Source organism: Cavia porcellus, unplaced genomic scaffold (assembly GCF_034190915.1).
Source record: "Cavia porcellus strain 051 isolate PalLab524CR breed Dunkin Hartley unplaced genomic scaffold, mCavPor4.1 scaffold_8, whole genome shotgun sequence".
Lineage (NCBI taxonomy): Eukaryota > Metazoa > Chordata > Mammalia > Rodentia > Caviidae > Cavia > Cavia porcellus.
In genome coordinates, this window is record NW_026947491.1 from 56,680,797 (window position 1) to 56,705,965 (window position 25,169).

Genomic DNA, 25,169 nt, shown 5'->3' on the forward strand with positions numbered 1-25,169 from the left:
TACTTAGTACTTATTACTGGCATTGATGCTAAATGTTTGATGTGCACTTTGCATGTAATCCCTTCCACAAATCTATTAGAGTAACTATCTCCATCTTACAGAAGAAAAAGAATAAAAATTCTTTTTATCTTTGAGAAAATAGTCCCATTTCTTAGAGACACGTTAAATTGAAAAAATCTTAACAATATCCTCAATGTTAATTGAATAACTGTAACAAGCCTTTTATAAGAATATTCTTTTAAAATGGGTGTGGTGCACATGCCTGTAATCCCAGCACTCAGGAGGTTGAGGCAGGAGGATTGTTGCGAGTTCAAGACCAGCCTGGGCTACAAAGTGAGCTCAAGACCATCCTGAACTGCATAGTGAGACTTTGTATAAAAAAAAAACCAAGAAAGAAAGAAAAAGAAAATTTAAAAAAAAGAGAAAAGAATATTCTTTTAATATCTCTTGGCCTTGAACAAAGATTTTCAGGCATGGGAGTGGATATTTTATAGCTAAGAGCTGCCACCAGGTGGAGCAAAGTCACAGAAAATTGGGTGTGAAAATCTAAATCTTGGTCTTCTCCCATATGTGGGTTACTCTGGCTTCCTGGGTTGTAAGTCACAGACATTCTCTGTGTCTACATTTGTAAAGTAAGGTAGGCTCTAAGACAAGGGAAAGATAAAGAGAACTTGAAAAAATATGAAACGAATAAGTCACTTTCTAATTCCACTGATAGCTGGATCAGAAAAGGGATCTTCCAACAACAACAACAGAACACCTAATTACCAAAACACCTAAGTAAAAACACTTTTTACTCTATGTGAACCTGCTGCACAGTTTAAAGGAATCATGAATCCACAGGAAGCAGAATGGAAGACTAAACAAAGCTCTTAGTTGGAAGGCAGCTGTGAACTGGAAATCTGGCCTTGTCAGGCCTTCTGACATTCCCTGAACTTTCTCAGGCTTCAGACTCTCATCTGTAAAATGAGAACAATAATGTGCACTTTGTAGTGTTCCTGTGAGAATGCATGGAAATTCTCACCTTAGTGGGTAAATGGCCAATCTTCAATAAGAATGAAATGTTGGTCTTCTAATATTAATGCATTAATATTCAACATGTTTTATCGACCATTTATTGGACATTAAGATATTTAGGAATTTATATTTGATTTTAAATTTCTTTCTATTAAAGATGATTAAAATTGAGATTATAGCAATACAAATAACCAACATTTATTTACATGATGTGTGCTATAGATTGTAAGCATTTTTTTTTTTGAAATACTGTCTCTCTGTTACTTGGGTTAGTCTTCTTAGTCTTCCTCATAGCTGGAAACAAAAGCCTCAACTATGTGACTGGCTTTAAGCACTTTTAAAAAATCATCTCAGTACGTGCTTATCCCACTCCCAGTAGCTAAGACCTAATCCGTTTAACAGATGAGAAGACTGAGTAGTGAAGCTTGGATGCACAGCTGGATACCCTGTTTCTGGGCTTTTTTGCATGACACTGGCTTAGCTATAGACCCCACCAAATAATTCATTTCTAGGGGCTGCAAACTCTGCTTTCACACTGCACTTCCCAGGTACAAACAGAAAATAAACTCCAGTGACTCCACGGATGATAGGAATTCACATTTAGATTTGAATAAATCGCATTTAGATTTGACTGCAGTTACCACCTAAGTGGACTGGCTGCCTCCGGTCCCTCTCCTCCTGGCCAGCCCACCCTTTCACACTGCCAACTGTTATCTTTATACAACACAAATCTGATGATGACACTTCTCTACTTAAAAAGGCTCCCTGTTGTCTGTAGAACTCTGGCCAAGTGCTCAGCATGGCACAGGAGGTCTCTCCCAGCTGGGCCTGACCTTCCATTCCGTCTTGGCTTTGGACACCAGGCTCTTCACTGAAGCTCTTATGTAACACAACGCTGCACGCAATCAGGGGAGCCCAGGGTGCAGCAATCTAAACTCCAGAGTTGTAAAAGTGAAAAAACTTTTTAAAATGCTTGGAGTTTCCTCCCTTACATTCTATTCTGTTGGTATAAAATAAAAAGACTTGCTAAAAATGGAAGCTTTAAAAGATTTGCAATTAAAAACTGCCCACATACTAGCAGTTGGTAAATTATATAATATGTAATTATATATAATACATGTACATGTCATTTTTCACCTCTCAGAACTGGTATTTGGGTGGAACATATCGGTAACCAAATCTATAGTTTCCCAGGTAAAATGGTTCTTTGCCCTGGAAAGCATTCCTTTTCCTCCCTAAGGAAGTGAACTACTTTCTCTTCATCCTTCATATTTTGGCACTGGGTGTATAGTCAGTATAGAAGCACTCACTAGCATTCACAAGGTCTTGGGTTTGATTTCCAGGACTAAAAACAAACTCACTTAAACCCTGTTCAGGTTCCACTCTGGAGAATCCTTACTCCCCAGCCTCTTGCGCAGGCCGATTTTCCTTGACCAGATCTCTTAAAGCTCTGTACTTAGTTATAAGAGATTCTCTCAGATAGCATTATCACACTGCTTGGAATTATTTATTTATATGTTAGATATATTTGTACAACATTCGATTATACCTTAGAGCTGGTCTCTCATCTCTGAAACCCTAGCTCTTAGCTTGGTGTACAGTGCACATTAAGAATTCCAGCGTTCATCACTGAATGTATAAGTGAATGATCAAAGTCTCAAAGAACTCCCTTTGGATCTCTCTAAACATGCTGATACCAGACACGCCTTTGGACACATCACTGTTATAAATTAGGACCATACTATTTGCCAAGTAATCTGGAAGGTGCTGAGAAAAGTCCTAAGCGGTAAACATCTGCTTAAAAAGGCTACCAACATCCTAGGTATGACTTGCTCCTACCCCACGCCTTTCCCACCATCCTACTAGTTGGTACTTCTAGGGTGGTGAGGATAGTGTTCAAGATGGGTGATTTTCTCCACCTTGACTGAAGAGCTTCGCCTTCCTTGATTTTCAAGAGCCAAGTCAGCCACAATTCCCTATTCAATTTTCCTACCGGTGTAACATCTTGAAGTTCTAGCCCTTTCTATTGCAGGGACACTCTACTCCGGACTTCCCCACTGGATTCAGTGAAGAGGCTGAGTGCGGTCTCCGCAGGAAGGGGCTTTCCAGCCGCCGAGCCGTGGGACTGAGCCCCGCGGACCGAGGCGCAGGGACACCGCCCACGGCCGCCCGGGCGGCTACGGTTGGCCACGAGAGGTGCCTATCTTTCCGGGCAAGCCCAGCGCTTCCTCGCCGCGCAGAGAAGGGGCGAGGGCGGAGGAGGGCAGGGACCCAGCGTCCGGCCCTCCCGCGAGCCCGGCCCCGCCTCGCCGACCCCTGGCGGCCCCCGGCACGGACTGTGCGCGCGCCCTCAACTTCGTGGCCGCCGGGGGCGCGGCTCTCCCGGCTCGTGTGCGAGTGTGCGTGCCAGCGGCGGCCTCCGGGGGGCAGCAGCAGAAAAGGGGACCCGGAGAGGGAGGTATCCTGGGCGTACTGTGGCCGCCGAGGCACAGGACCCTCGCCGCGCCGGCTTTGGAGACCTACACCCCGGCGGGGCTGCTGCGCCCAGGGCGCCCTCGAGCATCGCGGCAACCGCCCTCCGTGTGCAGCCGCCGGGACTCGCGTTAGGATCGCAGTTTCTGCCTGTCCGGGAGGGAGCAGCAGTGTTTGCAGGCGGAGGAGCGGCGGCCGCGGCACCAGCATCCCGGTTGGGTGGACCACTGAGCGCGGAGCCAGCGGCTGGAGGCCGGAAGGGAGGGTCGTGGCGCCGAGGCTGAGTGCCTTCCCGGGCGCCCGCGCTCCGCAGCCCGCCCGGCCCCGGCTGCCCGGTGCAGGTCTCGAACAATGGTGCGGAGCGCCGGCGCGAGCCCCGCGTCCGCCCAGCGGGCGTAGAGGAAGTGGCCGGGCTCCGGGTGGGGTGGGCAGGGAGACGCCCCCCGCCACTCGCTCGCGGAGTTTGCGCGTCTGGCTTCTCGGACCTCGGACCCAGCTCCGGATCACCGACGGCTGCTCACTCTGGAGAGTATGGTGCCGGCGCCCGGGTTAGTCTAGTTCTCCGTGCGCTCCTGTTCCTCGTCTCCTTCCTCCTGTCCCTCCTGCCGGGGTCGCCTCTGGGTTCTCGGCGGCGTGTGGGAGTACAACTCTGCTTCTCCAAGGAGACCGGCTTGTAGCCACCGAACTGAATTTGCCCATTGAAAGCGAACCCAGAACAGCCGGATAATGTCCACTCCGAGCAGATTCAAAAAGGACAAAGAGATCATAGCCGAGTATGAAAGTCAAGTCAAAGGTAAGGATGGGAGCGGCTGCCTGGCTCCTTTTGTGTGGCTCCTTGTCATTGTGCTCTCGGAGTTGCGTTTCTAACTTGGTGTCTGCGTTGGAGGAAGGTAGTGAGGGACAGCTCGAGCCCTGGCCGAGCCAGCTTGCAAGCCTGTCCCAGTTCCGACCCTCGTCCCGTCAAACCCACCGGGACCTGGACGCTGGGTGGTTTCCTCCGGCTGCCTGCCCGCACCTCCAACCGGGAGAGCACTGGCTTGAACTTACCCACCTTCTGCGGGCTGTTTACACGGGGAGGCCGGCAGCGCTCGTGGTTCCTGCTCAGTTACCATCCTCATCGTCATTCTTTTTACGTGAAATCATTGTCACAGCATAATTTTTCTTTGGAGTCGTTTTGTAAAATCTGAACGCCAAGTGGTCCAGAGCTTCATTGAGTGAAGGCTATTTCAGACATTTAAACTCTTCACTATTTAATTTATTAGGGCGAGTTCCTCTTTTATAAAACAGCTCCCTAAAAAGCCAGGCAGTTTGACCCAGCAGTGACTAGTGGAATCTGACTCCTCCTTTATAATAGGCTAGAATTCAGTGCCATCTTTTACACTCACATCAGAATATTGCTTTATCATTTTCTGGAAACCACTGGCATGTAAAATGAAGGTTTGGCTATTTTAGTAGTTTCAGTCCATTTCCATTGTCAGCCAATGAAGGAAACCTAATTAAAACTGATAAAGCATTTTTACTTTCTGTGCCTTGTGGTTTGAAAAATGTATTTTCTCTCCAGTATAATTTTGCTGAAGTGGTTATATATACATAATATATATGCATATATAACACATGTGCATATATATGCTGTTTTTTCCCCTCTTGTGTGGTCTCTGAATTAGCTTTTCTGATGGAGACAATGGGTGGAGTGTTGAGATCACTGGTGTTCTTTGGTGTATTCAATGCAAAGTTCAAAAAGATTGTTATGTCCACACCTGTGTTTGCCTGTATACAAGTCTTATGAAAAGGCTGCTGAGAAAGGCATTACAGTGCTTGCCTTGGGAGAGGCAGGAACTGCCTGAGCTGCTTTTGTGTGGTCAAGTTGTGAAAATGCCTGGGGTCCTGGAAGAGGCGTGGAGGGGGGAGGGGTGCCCCATCACCTGTGTGTGTGAATGTTGACCAGCTCTGGCCATACCAGAGACTTGGATTTCCTTTAGCTTGTCCGGTACAGTGAGGGTAAGCTAAATGTCATTCAGGAAACACACATAATTTCTGCCAGTAATTAGGGTAATTAATTTTAAAAGAAAAAAAGATAATTTATAGTTACAGGAACTTGTTATATTGATATAGAAGTTATATTAGGAAGGAGTAATTATTTCCTTAGAGCCAGATGAACTTTCTGTTGAGGGTAGCTTTTCTTTTCTCAGTCCCATGCAGCCTAAAACCTTTCATTCTAAGGAGATACTCTTGTTCACAATCACCATTTCCACATGGTTCTTTGTGGCAGGTCTTTGAGGGGTGGAGGTCTGGTTTTCTTGCTTTCTGGAGTGCTGATTGGCAGAATCCACTTTGTAGTGCTAGTTGTTATCTCTGCTCTAAGATCATTTTCCTATTAATGAGACTTTATGTGAAAAATGTTTTTAATCAATTTTTTCTAGTGTATGTGTTCTACAGATAAGAGATTATTTGTATATCTGAGGATATAAGGATTCTCCATTGAGTCAAATCAATTAAATGGGATCTGTTACAATGTTTTCATTAAATCTAATTCAAGGTAAAATTATGAATATGGTGAAAATTGTTTCTGAAATTAACTCTTTCCTACAGAAAGTAACCTTTGCCCTCCTCCTTTGCACACACCCAGGAGTTCTTAGGCTGCTTTTGGTCTCCTCCCTGTATCTGCCCTGCCCTGTGGCCAGATGTTGCCTTGACCTTGTGGGCCACTTCCATATCTGGGGGCCAACCTCCATCTTTACATCCCTATGCAACCAAGGGAATAGGGTGAGTGAATGGAGTTGAACTACACATGCTAATTTGCAGAAATTCACCTGTGTCCCTAGACATATCTGAGACAGTGAACAGTAGTGCTGGAGACCAGCTGTGTGATGTGGCCCCTTAGTGAAGATAGCATGGGAGCTAAGACTAGTTTTTTCTTTCATTTCCAGAAAGCCTCTTTAGGGTGAACATCTTACCTCTGCAGACCACAGTCCAGAATCTATAAAGATTTGGGGAGGAATGGGGGGGGGGTGAACCAATCTTTAATTCTAGGCAGCTACTGCACTGGACAATGAACAATAGGAACTGGTCTGTTTGTTCCTGAAGTAAAACTTTGCTGTGTTAGACTCATTAACATATAGGTCTGTTCCCGGTGAAAAACATTACATTTCTTGGATTCCAGTTGGCTTAGGCTTATAGGTAATTCAGGTCATTTTGATTATGTATATGTCATTTTTTCACCTTTTAACTTAAAATCTAATACTCTGGGCTGTTGTCCTTTCTTACTTTTTCATTTTCCTGATAACAATTATGTTTATCTCAGAGTTTCTGAAATAATATTATAATTTTTTCAATCTAAAAAAATGACTTGGTTTTGAGATTTTATCAGTACCTGCAAAGATTTTTGGGAACAGACTTAATGGGGCTGTCCTCAACTGTGTAAAGAACCATCCCTGGTGATGATGTGTAATTTCTGTTATCTAGTTACATGCATCATTGTGGGCAAGTCACTTATCTTCACTGTGCATTTTGGTTTTCTTTTCTATAAGATGAAAAACTTGGATTCTCTCTGTCCTAAGGGTCTTTGAATCTAATTGAAGATGTCATGTGAATTCATATTAATTGCTTCATAACATATTCAAGCATTTCACATTTTTCTCTTGGCAGCTCTATTTGGGGGATAATAATCTTTGCTTGTAGTTTGCCCAAAATCAATTGAGTTTTGCGGAAATTAAAATTATGAAACAATGAATATAGAAAACTACTAATCAAAGCCATGCTCGAATAAGTATAGCACAGTCATAAGAGGGAAACATAAGAATTTCACAAGTCATTAAAGAAGGGGTAAGTTTAAGTCTGAGACAAAAGGACTTAAAGCCATAATTTCAAAAAAATGTGTTAACTTGGAGTACAGAGACTATTTCATACATGTTGGACAGCTTCCCAAAGACACAAAATTGGGAGACATACATCTCATTTGTGTGGACGCTTTAAAAAGCATACTTGTCTGAAACAGTGTATGAAACTCAAACCAGTTGACTGCAGCTTGGAAGCATCCACTGCTGAGGCATGGAAGAGACTGGTTGACAGATCTGTAATTTATGTAATTTATGTAATCTGCAGCAGAAATATTATGGAATTACACATATGGAAACCAAAAGAATTAAAAATTTTTTAATATTTGAACTCACTTTTTATTTCCATCGATTGATTGTGGTCCTGGGGGTGGAATCCGTTTCCCTGAGAGAATCCATAGGTAAGTGCTCTATCAGCTACACTCCAAGCCTAAAAGACATTCTAGAGGTAGAGCTCACAGGTGAGACATTGTGTTCATTGTTAATAATGCATGTTCTTAGTTGCTAAGAATTGATGACTGTTATTTACAGTGTTTTCCTGGTGACAGGCTCATATTCCTCTTCATGCAGTATATACACAAATGCCAAGAAAATACTTTCTTTGATCACTGTACTTCTTGAAATAAAAGAGGACGTTTTGGTAGCAGATGGAGCCTGAAGAAATTCCAGTTAAATTTGAGAGGACCCCTATCGTACCATGGATTTTAATAAAGAAATTAAAGATGCTACAATTGCTGTTATGGAAACCATATTTACTTTTATTGTTTTCATTTAATGCAAAATGGAAAAGGTTACTGATTTAAATTATAAACCAGAACTTTATAGCTGGGAGGTGCTTTAAACATTTCTTAGTCAACTCTTTTGCATGACCCACAGAGGCTTAATAACATGTATAATGTAATTGTACAACTAAGTGTAACACCCTTGGGACTAGAACCTGGGGCTTGTGCTTCTTGGTGGTGATTTGCTTTCAGATAGCAGATAGACTATTTAGTCTTTACATTTATTAAAGAAATTATACCAGAGAATAACAGCTTTAGTCTGTGAACAGGAGTTAATTAAATTAAATACAGCTAAATTTTATTTTTTTACCAAGATAGTTTCAGGGGACTGTAATGCCCAAATAGTGCTCTAACTTCATATTGTGGCTTTTAAAGACCAGAAAAACATTATAATAAATATATGTAAATGTAAAACATCTACTTGATGGTTTGTTGAAACTAATTGCACCTACGACAGTGAGTCCCTTTACCTGATTAGTTTTCATAAACTCTAGAGTATATTAAATAATGATTCTGGAAGATTTTTGTTTTGTTTGGGTTTGGGTTTTTTTCAGACAGGCTGGTCTTGAACTCATGGCGATCTTCCTCCTGGAATTACAGGCATGCCCACCATGTCTGGCTCAGTAGCATTTTTGAGCAGAGCTTGTCCTGCAGCACCGTGAGGGGTGGAGTATACATAATACAGGAGGGCAAATCTCAGCCCGATCATCTGGATTGTTTTGCTGACTACTGTGCTATATCTGTGTTGATGGGTTTAGGAGTCAGACATCTTCATTTCTGTTCCAGACTTTAGAGCCGGCTTCATGACTTTGCCCAGATCCTTCTTTCATTTTGCTCATGCTAGGCCAATTTCACTTAACTTCAGACAAGGAAGAATTAAGATAAATGTAAGGAGAATAAATCGTATGTCTCATCAGGCTGCTTTTGTTGTGATAGTTTGAAGGCAGATCTTGGGATTAGAGACAGTTATGTGAAGGTATTTTTATTCCTGAGTTCAGAGTTCCCTTCTGACTTACTGACAGTGTGTCTCAGAATGGGAAGGAAACAGAGCATAGTGTTTAACAGTGGAAACTTCAGTGTTTCTCTGTCTGGCCTGGCCACTAATTAGATGTGTGACCTCTAAGGCTCAATTTCTTCATCTGTAGAATAGAGATAATAATAGTTCTCACCTTGATGTCTTTGTGAGGTTGCCCGCGGGGCTATCATGGAAAGCATTTATCACAGGCTTGACACACAGTACATACTTAGTAAATGTTAGTCATTGCTATCTGTTTAATTTTGGTTTTCTTTGGAGATCAGCGGGTTCTTGTTACAGTCTAATTTAAATAAATCTTTTGAAATTCAAATACATAAGTGTCAATCTTACTGAGTGGATTCCAAAGTGGACAGACCTTGAATTTCCCTCAGAAAGTGCCCAGACCTTTTTTTTTTTGAATGGATAGAGTTTATAATAGAATTAAAAGGAAAATACTAGTAAGATGGACTCCCAGCCCACTTGCCTATTTATTTAGGACAAGGTCTTGCTCTGTAGTCCCTACTGGCCTTGAACTGACTATGTAGCCCTGGCTAGCTGTGGAACCCAGAAGTCCTCCTGCCTCAGCCTCCTGAGTGCTGGAATTATAAGTGTGTTTCTACCATGTGCAGCTCCCAGCTTCTCATATCATGTTGTTTTTTTTCCAAGTGCAATTAACTAACCCTAAAAGTGTATTTCCTGGGCCTAGGCTGTCATATGTTTGCTTAGAACTTTGGTTTTTAATTTTCTCTTGTCTGTTACGATGCCATGTGGAAAATAAAAACTATAGGCCAGTCCATGGATTTCATTGACCTGTGAATGAAGATTCTTAGGACGTTGCTACAGTCACTGTCTTAGTTACTTTTCTCGATGTTGAGACAAAATACCAAACACCCAACGTTAAATGACAAAAGGTTTATTTAGCTCACGGTTTGTAGAGGTCTTAGCATAGTTGGCTGCTGGCTTCATTGCAGCTCATGGCTTGTCGGACAGCAGGCAGTGAGCAACACACAGAGAAGCAGCAGCCTCCCCTTCCTTTTGTTGTTTCCAGGCTACCCACCTTTCAGCTGATGCCACCACGCCCAGGGGGCCTTCCCCTTTTATTCATACCCAGAATTCTGCCAAACCAATCAGCGGACTAATTTAGTTATCACACATCCTTAATCCCAGCATCTCACACCCTAGATCCAGCTACCTCTGAAAAGCCCCGCCTGTGACCACGTAAGGCTTTGGGGGGACATTTAGTTGTAACAGTCACTGATTTAATTTTATAGTCTTTAAAAATACTGTTTTCATTTAAAGTTGATGCAGCAGTGAGAAATTCATGTGTCACTAACCATTTACTCCCGCTTCCTAGAAAGCACCTTGGTATTAGAAATCATAGTCTATGTAACCTGTCATCCCCTACCCCCAGAGTAGGGCTTCGTTAAATATTTAGTGAGTGAAGAAAGTATTAATTTTGAATACTGATTCTTTTGTAGTGAAATTGATGTGGTGATCATTCAGTGTTATCTAGTGCGCCCAATCAAGTTTTATAACATCGTGTGAAATTGAAATTGTTTATACCTTCTTTAAAAAGTCTCAAAGCTGGAAACAGTCTTAGTGTTCAAGAAAGAAACTGTTAACTAGGTTACACCAGGAAATGGTTAACTCATTTATACACATGGGATATTGTGGAGTCTTTCATGGTGGCTCTTGAAGAACATTTTGTTACGTGGTTAGTTATTTGCTAGTAAGTGAATAGAAAAAGCTTATAAGAAAGATGATGTAATAGTTATTAAAGGTGGTATAACTGCAGCTACCACTATGAACACTCACGGAGAGCAGGCTTGACTGTGACCCTTTTAACCAGTATCCCGAGTTTTACATGACTATAAAGAGCCACAGTGCATGGTAGGAGGAATTTCTATTTGTTTTTCCTGCTTAGTATACCTTATGCTCCGTATATTTTGGGGCCACAGTTACTGAATCTTGGTAAATTTTCAGATTCACCCTCCATGAGAATGGGAATGGGCAAGGAAAATCCAAGCCAAATTACAACTGATTGACATACTTTGGTTTTTGTTTGAGTGAATCTAATGTGGTGTGTGTGTGTGAGAGAGAGAGGGAGAGACAGTCAGAGTCCATCCATCCTCTTCTCTTTTGTTTCCATCCCTTTTCCCTTCCTTCCTTCTGAAATAAAAATCTTAAATGGCTACAAAGAATATTTATTTATAATTAAAAGAAAAACAATAAAATGAAACCCTGGGTACCAGCCAGCCAGCAGGGTTTAAGAATGTTACTAGTACCTTAAAAACACACATTTGCACCTTTTCCAACAATTTCCAATGCCTCTTCCCATTGCCAGCCAAGAATAGTTTTGAGTTTTGTATTAATCACCCTGTTTATGTTATTATACTTTTATAGATTTCTTCACAGTTTTTCTTTACAGTATGCCATATTAATATATTAATATAGTTATTTGAATACATATTGGATTTTTAATGATATTGAAGTGGATGCTTATTTTAATTAAAAAAGTAATAATATTTTGGCTCTTAATCTTTGAAAGAGCCATACTGAAATATTTTTTCTTCATAATAATCTTAGTAAGGGAAGAAGTAGATAGAGATACAGATGAAATAAGATCAAGCATGAATTGATAGTCACTGGGTATATACATTCTTATGCTTAATTTTTTGTTCAGTATTATGTTAATTCATCTACATTAATGTGTGTAGTTGTAATTTTACTAGTACACTGAAATTTTTACTGGTGTATCTTAGTGTATGAAAATACTACAAGCTATTTTTCTTTTAAAAAATTTTTTTTGTTAGTGCATATTTGTTATATACATATTAATCACATTCATCACAGGGCATTTGTACCTGTACATAATATACCTGAGTTCTTTTTTTTTCTTCCCCATTTCCCTCCCCTCCTTTAGGTTATTGTTGAAATTTTTTTTGCCTTCATGAATAATAATATATAAAGTGTTGTAGGTGTTTCCTGGTATACATGTATGTGCAAGAGTTTCTTTTACTATATTTCCTGGGTCAGAGGAACGTGCTTGTTCAACCTTACTGGGTAATGTCAAACTCTTCAAAATTTTTGGTATTTGGAGTCATATCAGCAGGGACTGAGAATTCTACATTCCGAAAAGTGTTTAGAATTAATCAGTGTATTAGTTAAGATAGAGATTAACCTGAAATAAAGAGAAACCAAAAAAAGAAAAATGAAAAGACAAAAACCAGGACTTAAATACGTACAAGTTTCTTTCTTGTTCATTTAACACTCAGGAGATATGCTTGCAATGTAGTCTGCCGGGATGGCTTTGCCCCATTAAATTATTCAGGTTTCTTCCATCTTGTGGTTCTGCCATCTCTTAGAAAACTGAACTTGTCTATCTGTTTGAAATTGGATGTTAAGTATGTTTGTGTTCTAGTTTGTGGCAAAGTGCACATGACCTGAGCTTTGAAAGCCAGACCATTAGTAGTACACACAATTTCCATTGATATATCTGGTGAGATGCTCTCCACAGCGCTACATCGTTCTGCAAGGGATGCTGGGAAATGTAGTCTATTGGGATGGTCCTATCTACTTGGTAGAAGAGAACAGATTTAAGTGGACACAACAAAGCAAAAATAAAAACACAGTTTTTTTTAGAGACAATCATTGAGTGGAATTATTATACTGTATGTTTTTATTTTGCTGTATATCTCTTAATTTCTAGTGAGATAAGAGCGTCTTATATGTTTATGTACCATGTTTTTGTTTTTTAAAGGAGGAAAGTTTAGTTAGCTTATAGTTTGTAGATGATTCAGTCCATAATTGGCTGACTTGAAGGCAGGGTGGCACATGGCAGACTGTTTGTTTTTGAAGTTATACTCTTACTCATATCTTTGCCCATTTATCTGTTGGTTTATTTGGTGTATTGATTTGTAAGTTTTAGTTTTGATTTAGTGTCTTCTTGATACTAATCTCGTCTGTTAAATCTGTTATAAATATCCTTCTCTAGTTTGTAACTTTTATTTTCACTTTTAAAAAAAAGACAGCTCTTGCTAAATAGCTGTTACTCATTTTAACTTGTTCCAGTGTTATCATTTATTTGTTGTTTATATGGTGCCTGCTGTTTCCATCTTGATCAAAGCTTTATAATACATGTGACCATTTCTAGACACTGTTATGTTCCATTGGTTACTTTACTTCTGTACCATTACTACACTATCTTACTTAGCTTTGTAATAAATTTTTATATCCAGTAAACCAAATCTTTCCTCTTTATTGTCATTCAGAAGCATCATGGTGATCAGGGTCTTATGTCTTCCAAATACATTTTAGAATCAATTTGCCTTCCATTAAAAATCCATTGGCATTTTGATTAAGATGGCATGGATTATGACTCGGGGAAGAATTGGTGTCTATATGATATTAGTCCTGTGTACCACGAATATGAATATATTATTTATTTAATTATTTTAAATAATTAGGGGAGTGTATATTAGGGGAGTGTAGCTCAGTTGTGGAGTGCTTGACAAGCATGTGTGAGGCCAGTGCTGCAAAAAAATGCGTTATGTTACTTACTGTCATAGTGATTGTTACTGATATTCATGAGCTCTTTAAGAGTTTTCTAGTTGTTTTTTCAACCTCAGAAATGAAGTATATTTTTGCATATTAGTCTTATATCTAGCCACTTTGCTAATCTGTATTTTGTTAGGACTCAGAAAAATAATGATGACTCAGACCTGACCATATGTGACCTCGGACTACAGGATTAGCCTCAGGTGTTCTCTCATTTTCTGTTCCTCCTTCTACTGTTCTGTCTCCTACTCTGTTTGTCTCCCACATTGTTGGGAGAGTCCTTCTGTCTGAGACAAGTTCCCTTCCCAGAAGAAAAACAGTTGTGAAATTTACCAGGCAAGATTAACTGCCAGGAACAAGAGACTCAGGATCCTTGCTGGAGCATACCCTCCAGACGGACTTTTCATCTATATTCAGAGGACTGTTACCTTGGCAACTTTATCTACATTACAAGAAAATCTTCCTGCACCTCTGCATTTCTTTCTTTGCTCCTTGTCTTGTCCTCTGGAACACCTAAACCCCTAGCTAAGTGATTATCTCTTTCTCCAATGTAGAATGGTATAAACTTCAGCCTTCTAACCTTCTCGGAGGCTCAGGGTTTGTGTGTGGCTGCCGTGGCATGATTTTTACCCTGTGCACATGATTGCGTTTTCATGCCTTTTTCTCCTGTGTCTGTAGCCATAGTCAGGTCATTTCAGCAAACCCTCAGAAGATGGAAGGGAATTTTTTTTTTTATTCTTCTGTAATTTCAAATAATTTGTTTTTAAAAATAAAATCCCATTACTTATAAGGAGCAGTGATTTTTATTTTTTTCATTTGCAAACCCTATAAATTTATTTTTCTTGTATTTTGCTGAAGGCAGAATTTTGATTGCAAATTAATAGAAGTACCTATAGCCTCATTCTTTCCTGATTTCTATTTAAAAGGAATACTTTTTAGCAACCTCCCCCTTTAAGGATGATTGTTTTCATTGTATTATAAACAGTCTTATCAGATTAAATAAAAATCTCTTGTACAGCATTCTTTATTTACTTAAAATTTTAATCATTGGTAGGTGGTTAAATATTATCTTTTAAAAGCTATTGCTATTAGATATATTTCTTTTTAATTTGTCAACATATATTTATAGATTTTCTAATATTAAATCAACTTTCCATAAATCCATCTGCATCATTGTAGTGATATGTATAGTCACAGTTGGTGAAATTTTTCTGTGTTTAGATCAGTATTTTTGTCTCTGAATTCCTGAACAGGCCTATAATTTTACTTTCCTGGTTTTTTAAATATGTATACTGTTTTAGAGGATGAGTTAGAGTATTGCTTATCTTTATATTTGTGGAAGAGTGTGAACTTTGAAATGTTTTTCTCTTGGAAAATTTAGTGGAACTGTTTAACATGAATTTTTAAACTGTTAATCATTTTCTTAGCACTATGATTTAAATACAGTTTGTGTTCCTGAGAGATTCATGTGTTGGAGGCTTGGTCCTTCATGTGGTGATGTAGAGGTGATGTAACTTTTAAGAAATATAATTTAGTTGGAGGCCCTTGGGATCCCTACCCTTGGAAGAGATTAAGGCAGTGGAAGGGGTGAAGGTGGTTTTCATGGGACTCTAGTTAGTTCCAGAGAGGCTTGGAACTAACAGATACTGATATCTGTCTGGCCATGTGATCTTTTTCTCTTACATGGTACCCCCTACCATGGTGATGTCATTTATAATCAATCCTCACATGAGTCCAGTTAATGTTGGTACCATGCCTTTCAGCCTTCAAAACTGTGGACACTTTTCTTCATAAAGTATTCAGCCTCAAGCATTGCAATATAGCAGCAAACAACTAGAACAGCTGGTTATAATACTGTCTGTTGCTTTCTCATCCCTGAAACATGGCACCTGACACAGCTTACAGGAAGGAAGGTTTAGTTTTGCTCACAGTTTAGTCACCTGGCTCTAAGGCAAGGTGTATCATAGCAGAGGGACCAGGCAGACAGGAAGCGTGGTAAGCTCAAGAAAGGAGGGAAGGAGATAGAACTTTCAAGGCTGCACCCGCCATGACCACCTTCTCCAATCAAGCTTCACCTTCCAAATCACATGTAGCTATAAACCCATCAGTAGTGGGACTGATCCACTTAGCCCATCAGTGAAAGTGATAAGGCTTTAGGAGGTCATCCACATATAAACCATAACAAGTCTTATTTGCACTTTCCTGTGTCTTCTGAGGTCATTTTTAATAAAAATATTTTTCTAGAAATTTGTTCACTTTGACTAAATTTTAAGTAGAGTTATATAATATTAATGGTACCATTCTGCTAGTTTAAAAATAGGGGCTGATTATTTTTATTTAAATTATAAATATTTTTACCCTGTTTCTTTTTCTTGTTGAATCTTAAAATGGTATTATTTTTGTTAGTTTTTCTTTTTTGTTGATTCCTGCTGTGATCTTTACTATTACCTTTCTAGATCTTTACTATTACCTTTCTAGTTTTCTTGGAGGTTAGTCTGTCTTACATCCACTATTAAAATTAGATACATAATCCTTTCATTTTTATTCTTTTCTATTATAAACAGTTAAGGCAATAAATGTACTTTCTGCTATAAATGCTATTTGTAATCTAAATATCTTTTAAAAAATGTTTCTAACAGTTACATTTTCTTTTTTTTAACATCAGCTTTAGAAGTACAATTTCTAATAAAAGTATTACTTCTAATGTAAACACTATTACTAGCAAAGCCATCTGTTCTCAATCTCTGTGTCTCTTCCCTTTTTCCTCCATTTCATCTTTACTTTCTCTAGTTTTGGGGCTTTAAACATTCCTTACTGGCTGGGCATGGTGGTGCATGTCTGTGATCCCAGCACTCAGGAGGCTGAGACAGGAGAATTGCCATGAGTTTGAGGTCAGCTTGGACTACATAATGAGTTCAAGACCATCCTGAATTACATAGTGAGACCTTGTATCAAAAAAAACCTAATAAAATAAAACAAAATTCCTTGCATATATGAAAGGTCAGTGGTATGATTAAAATAATACTTTAAAATATTTTATGCAGCATTTCAGCTTTAGCCTGAATGGCCATGCAGGGCTTTTTGTTTTTATTGTTATTTTTGTTTTTGGTGCAGAGAATTGAAACCAAGGCACCACCAAACTATACCTCCAAAACTGTTTAATCTGTTGTGGTTTTTTTTAGCCATCATAAGTATTTTAGATGTATCTAGTATCTAGTTCTGTTTTAGCAAGAGAACTCGTAGTTTATATTGCTCATATTATTGTGAGGTGAGTACATCTGTGTGTTTTTTTTTCTAATGAGAATTACATGGTTTCTTCAGTCCTTGCCATCTAGAATGATGTTTGTGAAACCTCCAGACAGACCTCCACAAAGGCTGTACCAGTCTACACTCCCACCAACAGTGCAGGAGAGTTCCTTTTTTCCCACAGCCTCTCCAGCATTTGTTGTTGTTGGTTTTCTTGATCCTGGCCATTCTTTCAGGAGTGAGATGGTATCTCAGTGTGGTTTTAATTTGCATTTCTCTAATGACCAATGATGATGAGCATTTTTTCATGTATTTATTTGCCATTTGCATTTCTTCATCTGAGAATTGCGTATTCATCTCAGATGCCCATTTTTGGATTGGATCTTTGAATTTTGGAGGTCTGAGTTTTTTTAATTCTTTATATGTTTTAGACAAGAGTCCCTTGTCTGAGTTCACTAAAATCTTTTCCCAGTTTGTGGGTTTATCTAATGAGATAGACAATTCCTTTTAAGGAAACAAGAGACAATGTTGATAACCATTGTTAATAACCTTGTACTCTGTTCTACATCATGTGCTATGTCTATCCTTGGTTTTGACTGACAGCTTTGTTTTGCCATATTTGACTTTATTCTCTCCCCCCCCAAAAAAGTAATAAGAACTAAGGAGTAATAAAATCCAAAATGTGTAAATTTTGTTGTAAAAAAGAGAGGGAGGAAAAAAAAAAGAGCTCTAACGGATATAACAGCAAGTGTGTTTAGGTGTGTTAAATAGCTGACTATATTAATGTTTTTGGATCATTGAACACAGCTGTTTGCAGTCTCTCTGTTTGAATGTCTACTTTGTATTCTTTGATACTGTGATTTGAGCAACTATTTCTAAGATGATAATATGTAATCTATTAACAGGTGATTTCTTACTGTTATGTTTTTTTTTTTTGTAGTTCTGTATTATGTGTAACCTTACACTGCTTTGTTTTGTTTTGTGTTTTTCTCTTTTTCCTCTTAAATTAAAAAAAAAATAGAATGATGTTTGTAATTCAAGAGTTAAATCCTGAGAAGGATACATGTGCAGGAGAGCAAAATAATATTATATGAACACTTAGATTCTTCATTTATAGGATTGTGCAAATGAAAAAATTCAGGCTCTTATTAAGATTTGTGGAATGGAATGTGTAGGGGGAGGGTCAGTGTCAAGCTCTGACACAGGCAAAGCGTACAAAGGTGTGCAGAAACACTTTTCTGAACAATCCAAGATGCAGTAGGGAAATTAATGGATGACTGCAGTCATCCACAGTATGGTTTTGCGGCAAATGCTGGGGACCGCTTTCCTTTTTCTTGAAGACTTTGCCTGTGCTGTCTTCTGATGCTTCAGGCCTGCCTGGAGAGCCTTATGTGGGCTGTGGGGAGATGGTCTGCTCCAGGCTTCTTGGCATCACAGCAGAACAGCTAACTGGGAAAATGATGTTTTCAGAGTAATGCATATTTCTGGACTGTCACTTCTAACTTCCTTCTTAATGGTTCTGTAGAAGATTCTGGACTTCTGCCATTTGGTTTTTTTATTCTGTAGGTGAGGTGTACAAAAACCTCTTCCTCCCACTATCTCCAGCAATTAACATAGAACAATAGGTGTCTGCTTTCCTCAAGTCAGATCATTTTCCCTTTGGACAACTGGCTCTGAAATGAGCATGTTTCAATAGTGGAATGAAACTTTTAAACAGTATTTTCCAGGAAAGAGGAGTAGGTGGAAGTCAGTTGTTCATCTTGTTTTGCATCTGCAGTGGATCCCTGCACTGTCTTTTGCTGTCATGTCAGTGCCACTCACAGAGTTTTTCTTGCAAGGCTCGGTGACAGCTATATTATTGCATTCCTGTTGGTCTCCTGCAGTTCAGTCCAACTCCATGCCATTATCATCCCCAAATGCCTGGAGAGAAAGACCAGAAGGTAGTTGGTCCGAAACAACCTGGTCCTAGTCCTAGAGGACCAGCTCCAGGTGCTGTGAGACTGAAGAAGGAGAGATAGACAGATCTAGAGTAATTCAGAATGTAGTTTATTGGGGGATTATAGAAACATGTCCTGGGTGGCAGCAAGACTAGTTGAATCCCCACTATTTGGGTCAGTATTTATGAATTAAGACAAAAGTGACTTCATCCTGGCTGAAGTGTACCTGGTTATCTTAAGATAGTCAGTTACATCCTGGAGCCATGGTCCAATTGTAAAGCTTCATATACTACTCTGATGGGAAGCTATGCAGGAAAAAACTAGCTAGGATCATTCCTGGGCAGTTATTGTGGTTACCATTCAAGATGGCGGCAGTTATGTCAAACCGAATCCATGTATTAGTGAACCAAAGAGTTGATTATTGGTACAGAATCAAATTCTGCTCATTCTCAGTCTTTAGAGGAGAGGTAGGTAGACCAAAAGCCCCTTATTAGGTAGAGTAGAAATTTAGAATTGGTTTTTCATTGGCTGACTCGAGGGCTTTAAGTTGCTTTCACTTCTTTGGCTGTTATGTGTTTTCACTTTTAACATTATAGACAATGGATGTATTTCTTAGGCTCACACTGTGGTACAGAGGGGATTTAGATTTTGAGAATTTAGAGAATTATCAGTTGTTGTACTTCTAAAAGATTTTCCAAATACAGTGTTCCAAAAAGAGAAAGTTCATGAATGCCTTTTAAACTCTGCCTCCATTGTTAATGGAATTTCTATAGCAATTATATTGATAGTGTTTATGGACACATCTGAATGTGTTACCAAAAGTCTGTATTTGAAGGATTTTCAGACAGAATTTTCCTAGAGTTTAGGGTTTAATTATATACATCTGTCTTTATTCTATAAATTTCTAATCTACAAATAGCTTCTTTGAAGCTGGGAAATCTACTTCCCTATAATTAGACTAGCATTTTAGTTTCTTGTCTGTCAAACATCTCATTTCTTTCAGTGATCTTAGAACTAAACTGTGGAATAATGTACAGAAAGCATTGTGTACCATGTAGTACAATAAAAATTACTTTTATTGCCTTTGTGATCATTCATCTTTTGGATGTTTCTGACATCTTCATAATGGTATATCCCATTTTCAGGTACCATATAGCATTCTGAAACAAACACACTTCATAGATTTTGTATGTTTTATGTCCTCAATTGTTTATAGCATGGCCTCAGGAACTATGATGTGAGGATTTCAATCTTGACTCAGCCATTTTCCAGCAATTTAATTGTGGGCAAATTCTTAATCTCACCTTACCTCACCTTCCTTGCTAGTAAAATAGTGGTATTAATAAAAGTACCAGCTTCTGAGTATTGTTAAAATAGAGTATTGAGTGAACATCTATTACACAAGCAAGACACAAAATATTTTAATGCATTACCACTTTTGTAAACTCTGGCTCTGGAAGCAATAATAGTGAACTTAAGGGCACAAAAGATTTAGCAGCCCAGCGGAGCCCGAGGGAACATTTTGACTAAATGTAGCATGGTATATTCTATATGGGATCCTGCAACAGGAAAAGGATATCAGCAGGGAACTAAGGGACTTTGAAGTCCATAAAATATGGTCTTTAGTTCTTTAAAAAAAAACAACTTAGTAAGACGGAGAGTAAAATGTTTTCTGTTTAAAATATCCCAATCCTCTGCTGGGAAATTTTAACCTTTTTCTTTTCAATCTGAAGGCTCAATCATTTTAGACTAAAATGAACTGACAACAGAGAATCTAGGGGAAAGCACATGCAAATAAACACAGGAACTGTTCACATTCAGTCTGAGACCCAGAAATGGCAAAGTGGCTGCAGCTTATGTAGGGCTGAAGACAGGGATAGAGAGATTTGGGTCTCTAGGAAAAAGGGAACTGGCAGAAGAAGCTGCTGTGGAAGACGGTGCCCAGCAAGTAAGAGTTGTCTTACTATGTGGGTGAAATCCCCAAGTGAAGGCCACTTGTGGCCACTAACTTGTGAGCCAAGTGTCAGAATCCCAATCTCTTTTTTGTTCAGAGACCTATCCTGGGCAGAAAAGGAGGTACCAGATAGAACATCCACTGGCTGTTTACTTCATTAGTGTAAATTTCCTTTATAAAAGGGCAGCCTTTCAGACTTCATCTTCTGGTGCAGAGATCTGCAGGTTCAGGATGTTTGAGAGGAGCACATTTTAAGATCCCACACTGTTGAAAATAGAGAATCGATGAGGCATAAGTGGAAGTTGTCCCCTTTTCAAAGACAACCACTCTGAAGGGTTTGGGGTACATCATTCTAATTGCATCATTTGTATTTATGTCTGTAAGTTTTGGTCTATTTATTTATTCACTGAACAGATGAAAGCACATGTGGAGCTGGGAATGTAGACTTCCTTTCTCCCCAGCCCCCCTAACGATGTGCCATCAATGTGCTCAGATGCAGCCTGTCCTGCGCTGGTCAGCCAACTATTAGTTGCCAGTCCATGAGGAATAAACAACAACAACAACAAAAAAAATCATGACTCTGTCTCTTTTATCCAGAAAGTCTTGCTACAAATCAAGGTCAGCCAACAGTACTAGGTGATGTGATGCTTTAGATTCTGATACAAACTCTTCTCATTGGTGATTGGTAATGAACAGTTCACTGACCTTCGTGTGAGTAGTACTGGTTTGCACCCTTCCATTATAGATACACAAGAGCTGACTTATCCCTTTGGTGGCTATTACTGTTTCTTTTTCTTAATTTAGAGTCGAGGTTGTCTATCAAACGTAATAGTGGTAGTGTGCACCAATCCCGTCTTTGTACTTTAATCTGCATCAGTTTCAGTTTCAGACTCCTTTTGGACAGGTGACCGGTATAGAGACTGAGATCTTGGAGAAACCCAATTCAAATTATGTCTACCCTGTAGCATCAGGTTTTTTGGATTTGTTTTTGTATGTTTGTTTTTTGTTTTGCAGTACTGGGAATTGAACCTAGGGTCTTTACACTGAGATACATTGCTTTCTCTTTTTATTTTTATTTTGAGATGGAGTCTTTTAAATTGCTAACTTGTCCAGGCTGTGCTTGAACTTGTGATTACTCTGTCTTAGCCTCCCAGAGTGTGCTACCATATTCAGCTCAGATCCTGTTTTTTAACCTAAGAATGAATGTGATGACTGTATCTATGTTTTATGAGTACTGTGAATTTTAAAGGAGGTCATATTGCCAATATATGGGGTCCAAGGCAGTCCCCACCAAAAGGAGATGAAGACTTCAACTCTGCCCACCAGCAGAATAGGTTCTTAACTCATTTTAGAAAAGAGTGACAGGATCCAACGCTGAAAGGCATGAACTGGTGTATTAGGCAGAGTTAAACAAGTATGTACACTCTCAGGGAAAATAGAGTGTAAGTGCTTAAGAAAGAGGTACATTATGATCTGGGGCTGGGAGTATTTATGTGTTTGGGGGGTGTTTTCAGAACAGATGGTCTCGGCAGGGATGGTGAACCTTTTAGAAATTGCAGTGACACAAACAGTCCCCTGTTCCATGAAGATTTACCACCACTGGTCTAGGGTGTGTGTATTTCTAATGTCTGTGTGGTAGTGGGCTAGGTTAGGGTGCAAACCGTTTGCATGTGGTTGAAGATCAGAGATGTATTGTATTCATAGTGCTGTTTCCTGAAAGCAGGAGGCTGTGGAGTGTATGGATCTCAGCTATCAGAGGAAAAATAGGAGCACAGGGGGCTGGAGATTTAGCTCAGCAGCATAAGCGCCTGCCTTACAAGCAGGCAGTTGTGAGTTCGATCCCTGGTACCCATAAAAAGGAAAAAGACAAACAACAACAACAACAACAACCCCCCCCCCAAAAAAAAAAAACGGGAGCACAATTTACTGCTGAAAACAAGGGCCCAATTTTACAGGCTTTTTAAGACTCTTAGTTAATTTGAGTGAGTTTCCTGGAAGTAGAAAAAAAGCATTTCTGTAACTTTGTATGGGGGCTACAGGTTTCTTAAAAGTAAAATTTAAAATTAGGGTTTGGGCCTGAGGTTTAGCTCAGTGGCGTAAGTGCCTCCCTGGCAAGTGCAAGGTCATGAGTTTTTTCCTTCTCTCCTTTGTGCATGTTTCTTCTATTCCACCGCAATGCTTGTAAGGACTTTAGCACTGTTTTGCCATTCAATAAGGGCTCAGTAACACTGAGCTCTAGGATATTATCAGACACTGTGGTCCAAATTAGTGATGGTTCATTTCTATTTTTATTTTATCTGAAAAACAATAAAATGAAGGAAAATAAAACACAAGAAAACCAATAAAAAATAAGCCAGTATAAGTGACACAGGACTTCAAAACCTTGTGAACAACAATAGTACCATAATGCCTTTTGTTGTAATAGCTGCACATACTTTTGGACATAGTAAGAATCGAACAGATCCGAATGGAATAGAAACAATAAAGCCCAAACAGTGAATGCAATAAAGGACTTCAAAACAGGCCACTAGTAAATGAAAAATGGCTACCATAATATGTCTTGTTATCTTTCCAATAGCTGCTCATGCCATCAGATTTAGCATAATCAAACAAAACAAAAGAGAATTAAAACCCAACCCAACCAAACAATGAAGATGATGTTTCCCTGTCGGGATTGCTTCCTGGTGAGGCCTGGACCCCTCCCCCGCCTCTGTCCAGGGATGCCCTGGACTCTCCTAGAGAGGCTTGGGTGTGGCTGTCCCCACTCAGGAAGCAGCCAGCGCATGGCACTGGTTTCCAGGCAGGAATCACCGCCTGGTCAGGCCTCTGATTCTGTCCCCCTGCAGCCCGGGAATGGCACAGACTCACGGAGAGAGGCTTGGTGTGGCTGTCCCCATTCTAGAGGCCGCCCGCACTTGGTCCCTAATTTCCAGGCTGATGGTTTATTTCTGAAAAATTTAAAACTTATTTCCCAAGAAGTTGATATTTACTTAACAGATTCAAATCTTACAAAGCAGACAGCAAAAATTTATATTTCAATGATTGTTTAGAAAAGTGGTGAGACACATTTAGCCTCTCACCTTAAGCTGTACTGAGCCCCAGTTGTGGTATTTATTTGTTTTATTTATTTTTGTGGTACTGAGTATTGAACCTAGGGCCTACACATTGAGCTATCCAACCCTTTTCATATTTTTATTCTGCTGAACTGCCCAAGCTGAGCTGGCAGGATCCCCTGTCCCAGCCCCCAGAGTGCAGGAATTACAGGAGTGTGCCATCACACACAGCTTGAGCCCAGTGAGTTGTGCTGGGCTCAGTTAGTTACAGAGGTATAATTCGTTTCAGTGTCTTACATCATTGTTGTCAGAGAGCCTCTAGGGTTAATGAAATCTATTTTCTCTGTGTGTATGATTGCAGCTCTTAAGTGTGGATCTCCCTGAGTTGTTCATTAGGGTTGCCAAAAATAAATCATCCGCCAAACAAATGAACAGAATGCTTAATTATTCCATTTGTCTGTCAAAGACATCAACTTCTTTTTTGCTTCCAAGTAGAATATGTATGTATGGTGTTCTAGACCATTTAGTCTTTCTGCAACCGAATAAGCACAGACTGGGTAATTTATAATACATGTGAAATGTATTGGCTCACTGGTATGGAGGCTGAAAAATTCAAGATGAAGGGGCTAGCATCTGATGAGGGCTTTCTTGCTGTCCCATCCCATGGTAGAAGAACAAAGAGAAAATGTGGGGTGAGGGGAGAGTGTGCAAAGACATTCCCAAGCAGGTGAGTGAAAATCAACTTCACCTTCCCTAAGATGCTCACTCCAGCCATAACAGATCAGGATAAAGACATGCATGCAATCATTCAGGAAGGTAGGGTCCTCATGGACCAATCATTCCTACAGGTTTGGACTCCTAATGCTTGCACTGAGGGTAAAGTTTCCAACACGTGCTTTTTGGGGGGACACATTTAAGCAATAGCATGCGGTGTGTATATACACATTGCTGGGTGTGTATAGTTCATCCTTTCCTTTTGGCAGGGCAGCCCACTTCCTAAGGAACACTCAAAATAGATACTCATTAAATATCTTTGATAGCAACTTACTCTCGTACGCATTCCTTAACTGTGATTTTTTTCTCTGTGTTCACCTATAAGTATTCATGGTGCTAATGAAACTTCTGTACTTTTATTGTCTTCCTAAGAATGAAGCAGAAGAAATTTTAGGTGTAGGCAGGTATTTGTGATCTGATGCAAAATGTGTGTTGTATTTGAACAGTATGTTACCTGGAGGTTATTGCTGTTCCTGTCTTCAGTATCAGTGTCTAATAGTTACCATATGCTCTTTTTAAGGAAGGTGAT

At 39.6% G+C, this 25,169-nt stretch overlaps 1 protein-coding gene across 2 annotated transcripts in view; it reads left to right on the top strand.

Annotated features, from left to right (window-relative positions):
- The first annotated feature begins 4,090 nt into the window (after positions 1-4,090).
- Srgap1 (SLIT-ROBO Rho GTPase activating protein 1) overlaps positions 4,091-25,169 on the top strand; it is a 288,940-nt gene continuing 267,861 nt past the window's right edge. For both annotated transcript variants that reach the window (XM_003476114.5, XM_003476115.5), the window contains exon 1: positions 4,091-4,282. In XM_003476114.5, coding sequence (XP_003476162.1) covers positions 4,216-4,282 — 67 coding nt within the window. In that variant the 5' untranslated portion in view covers positions 4,091-4,215. The remainder of the gene's footprint in view (positions 4,283-25,169) is intronic.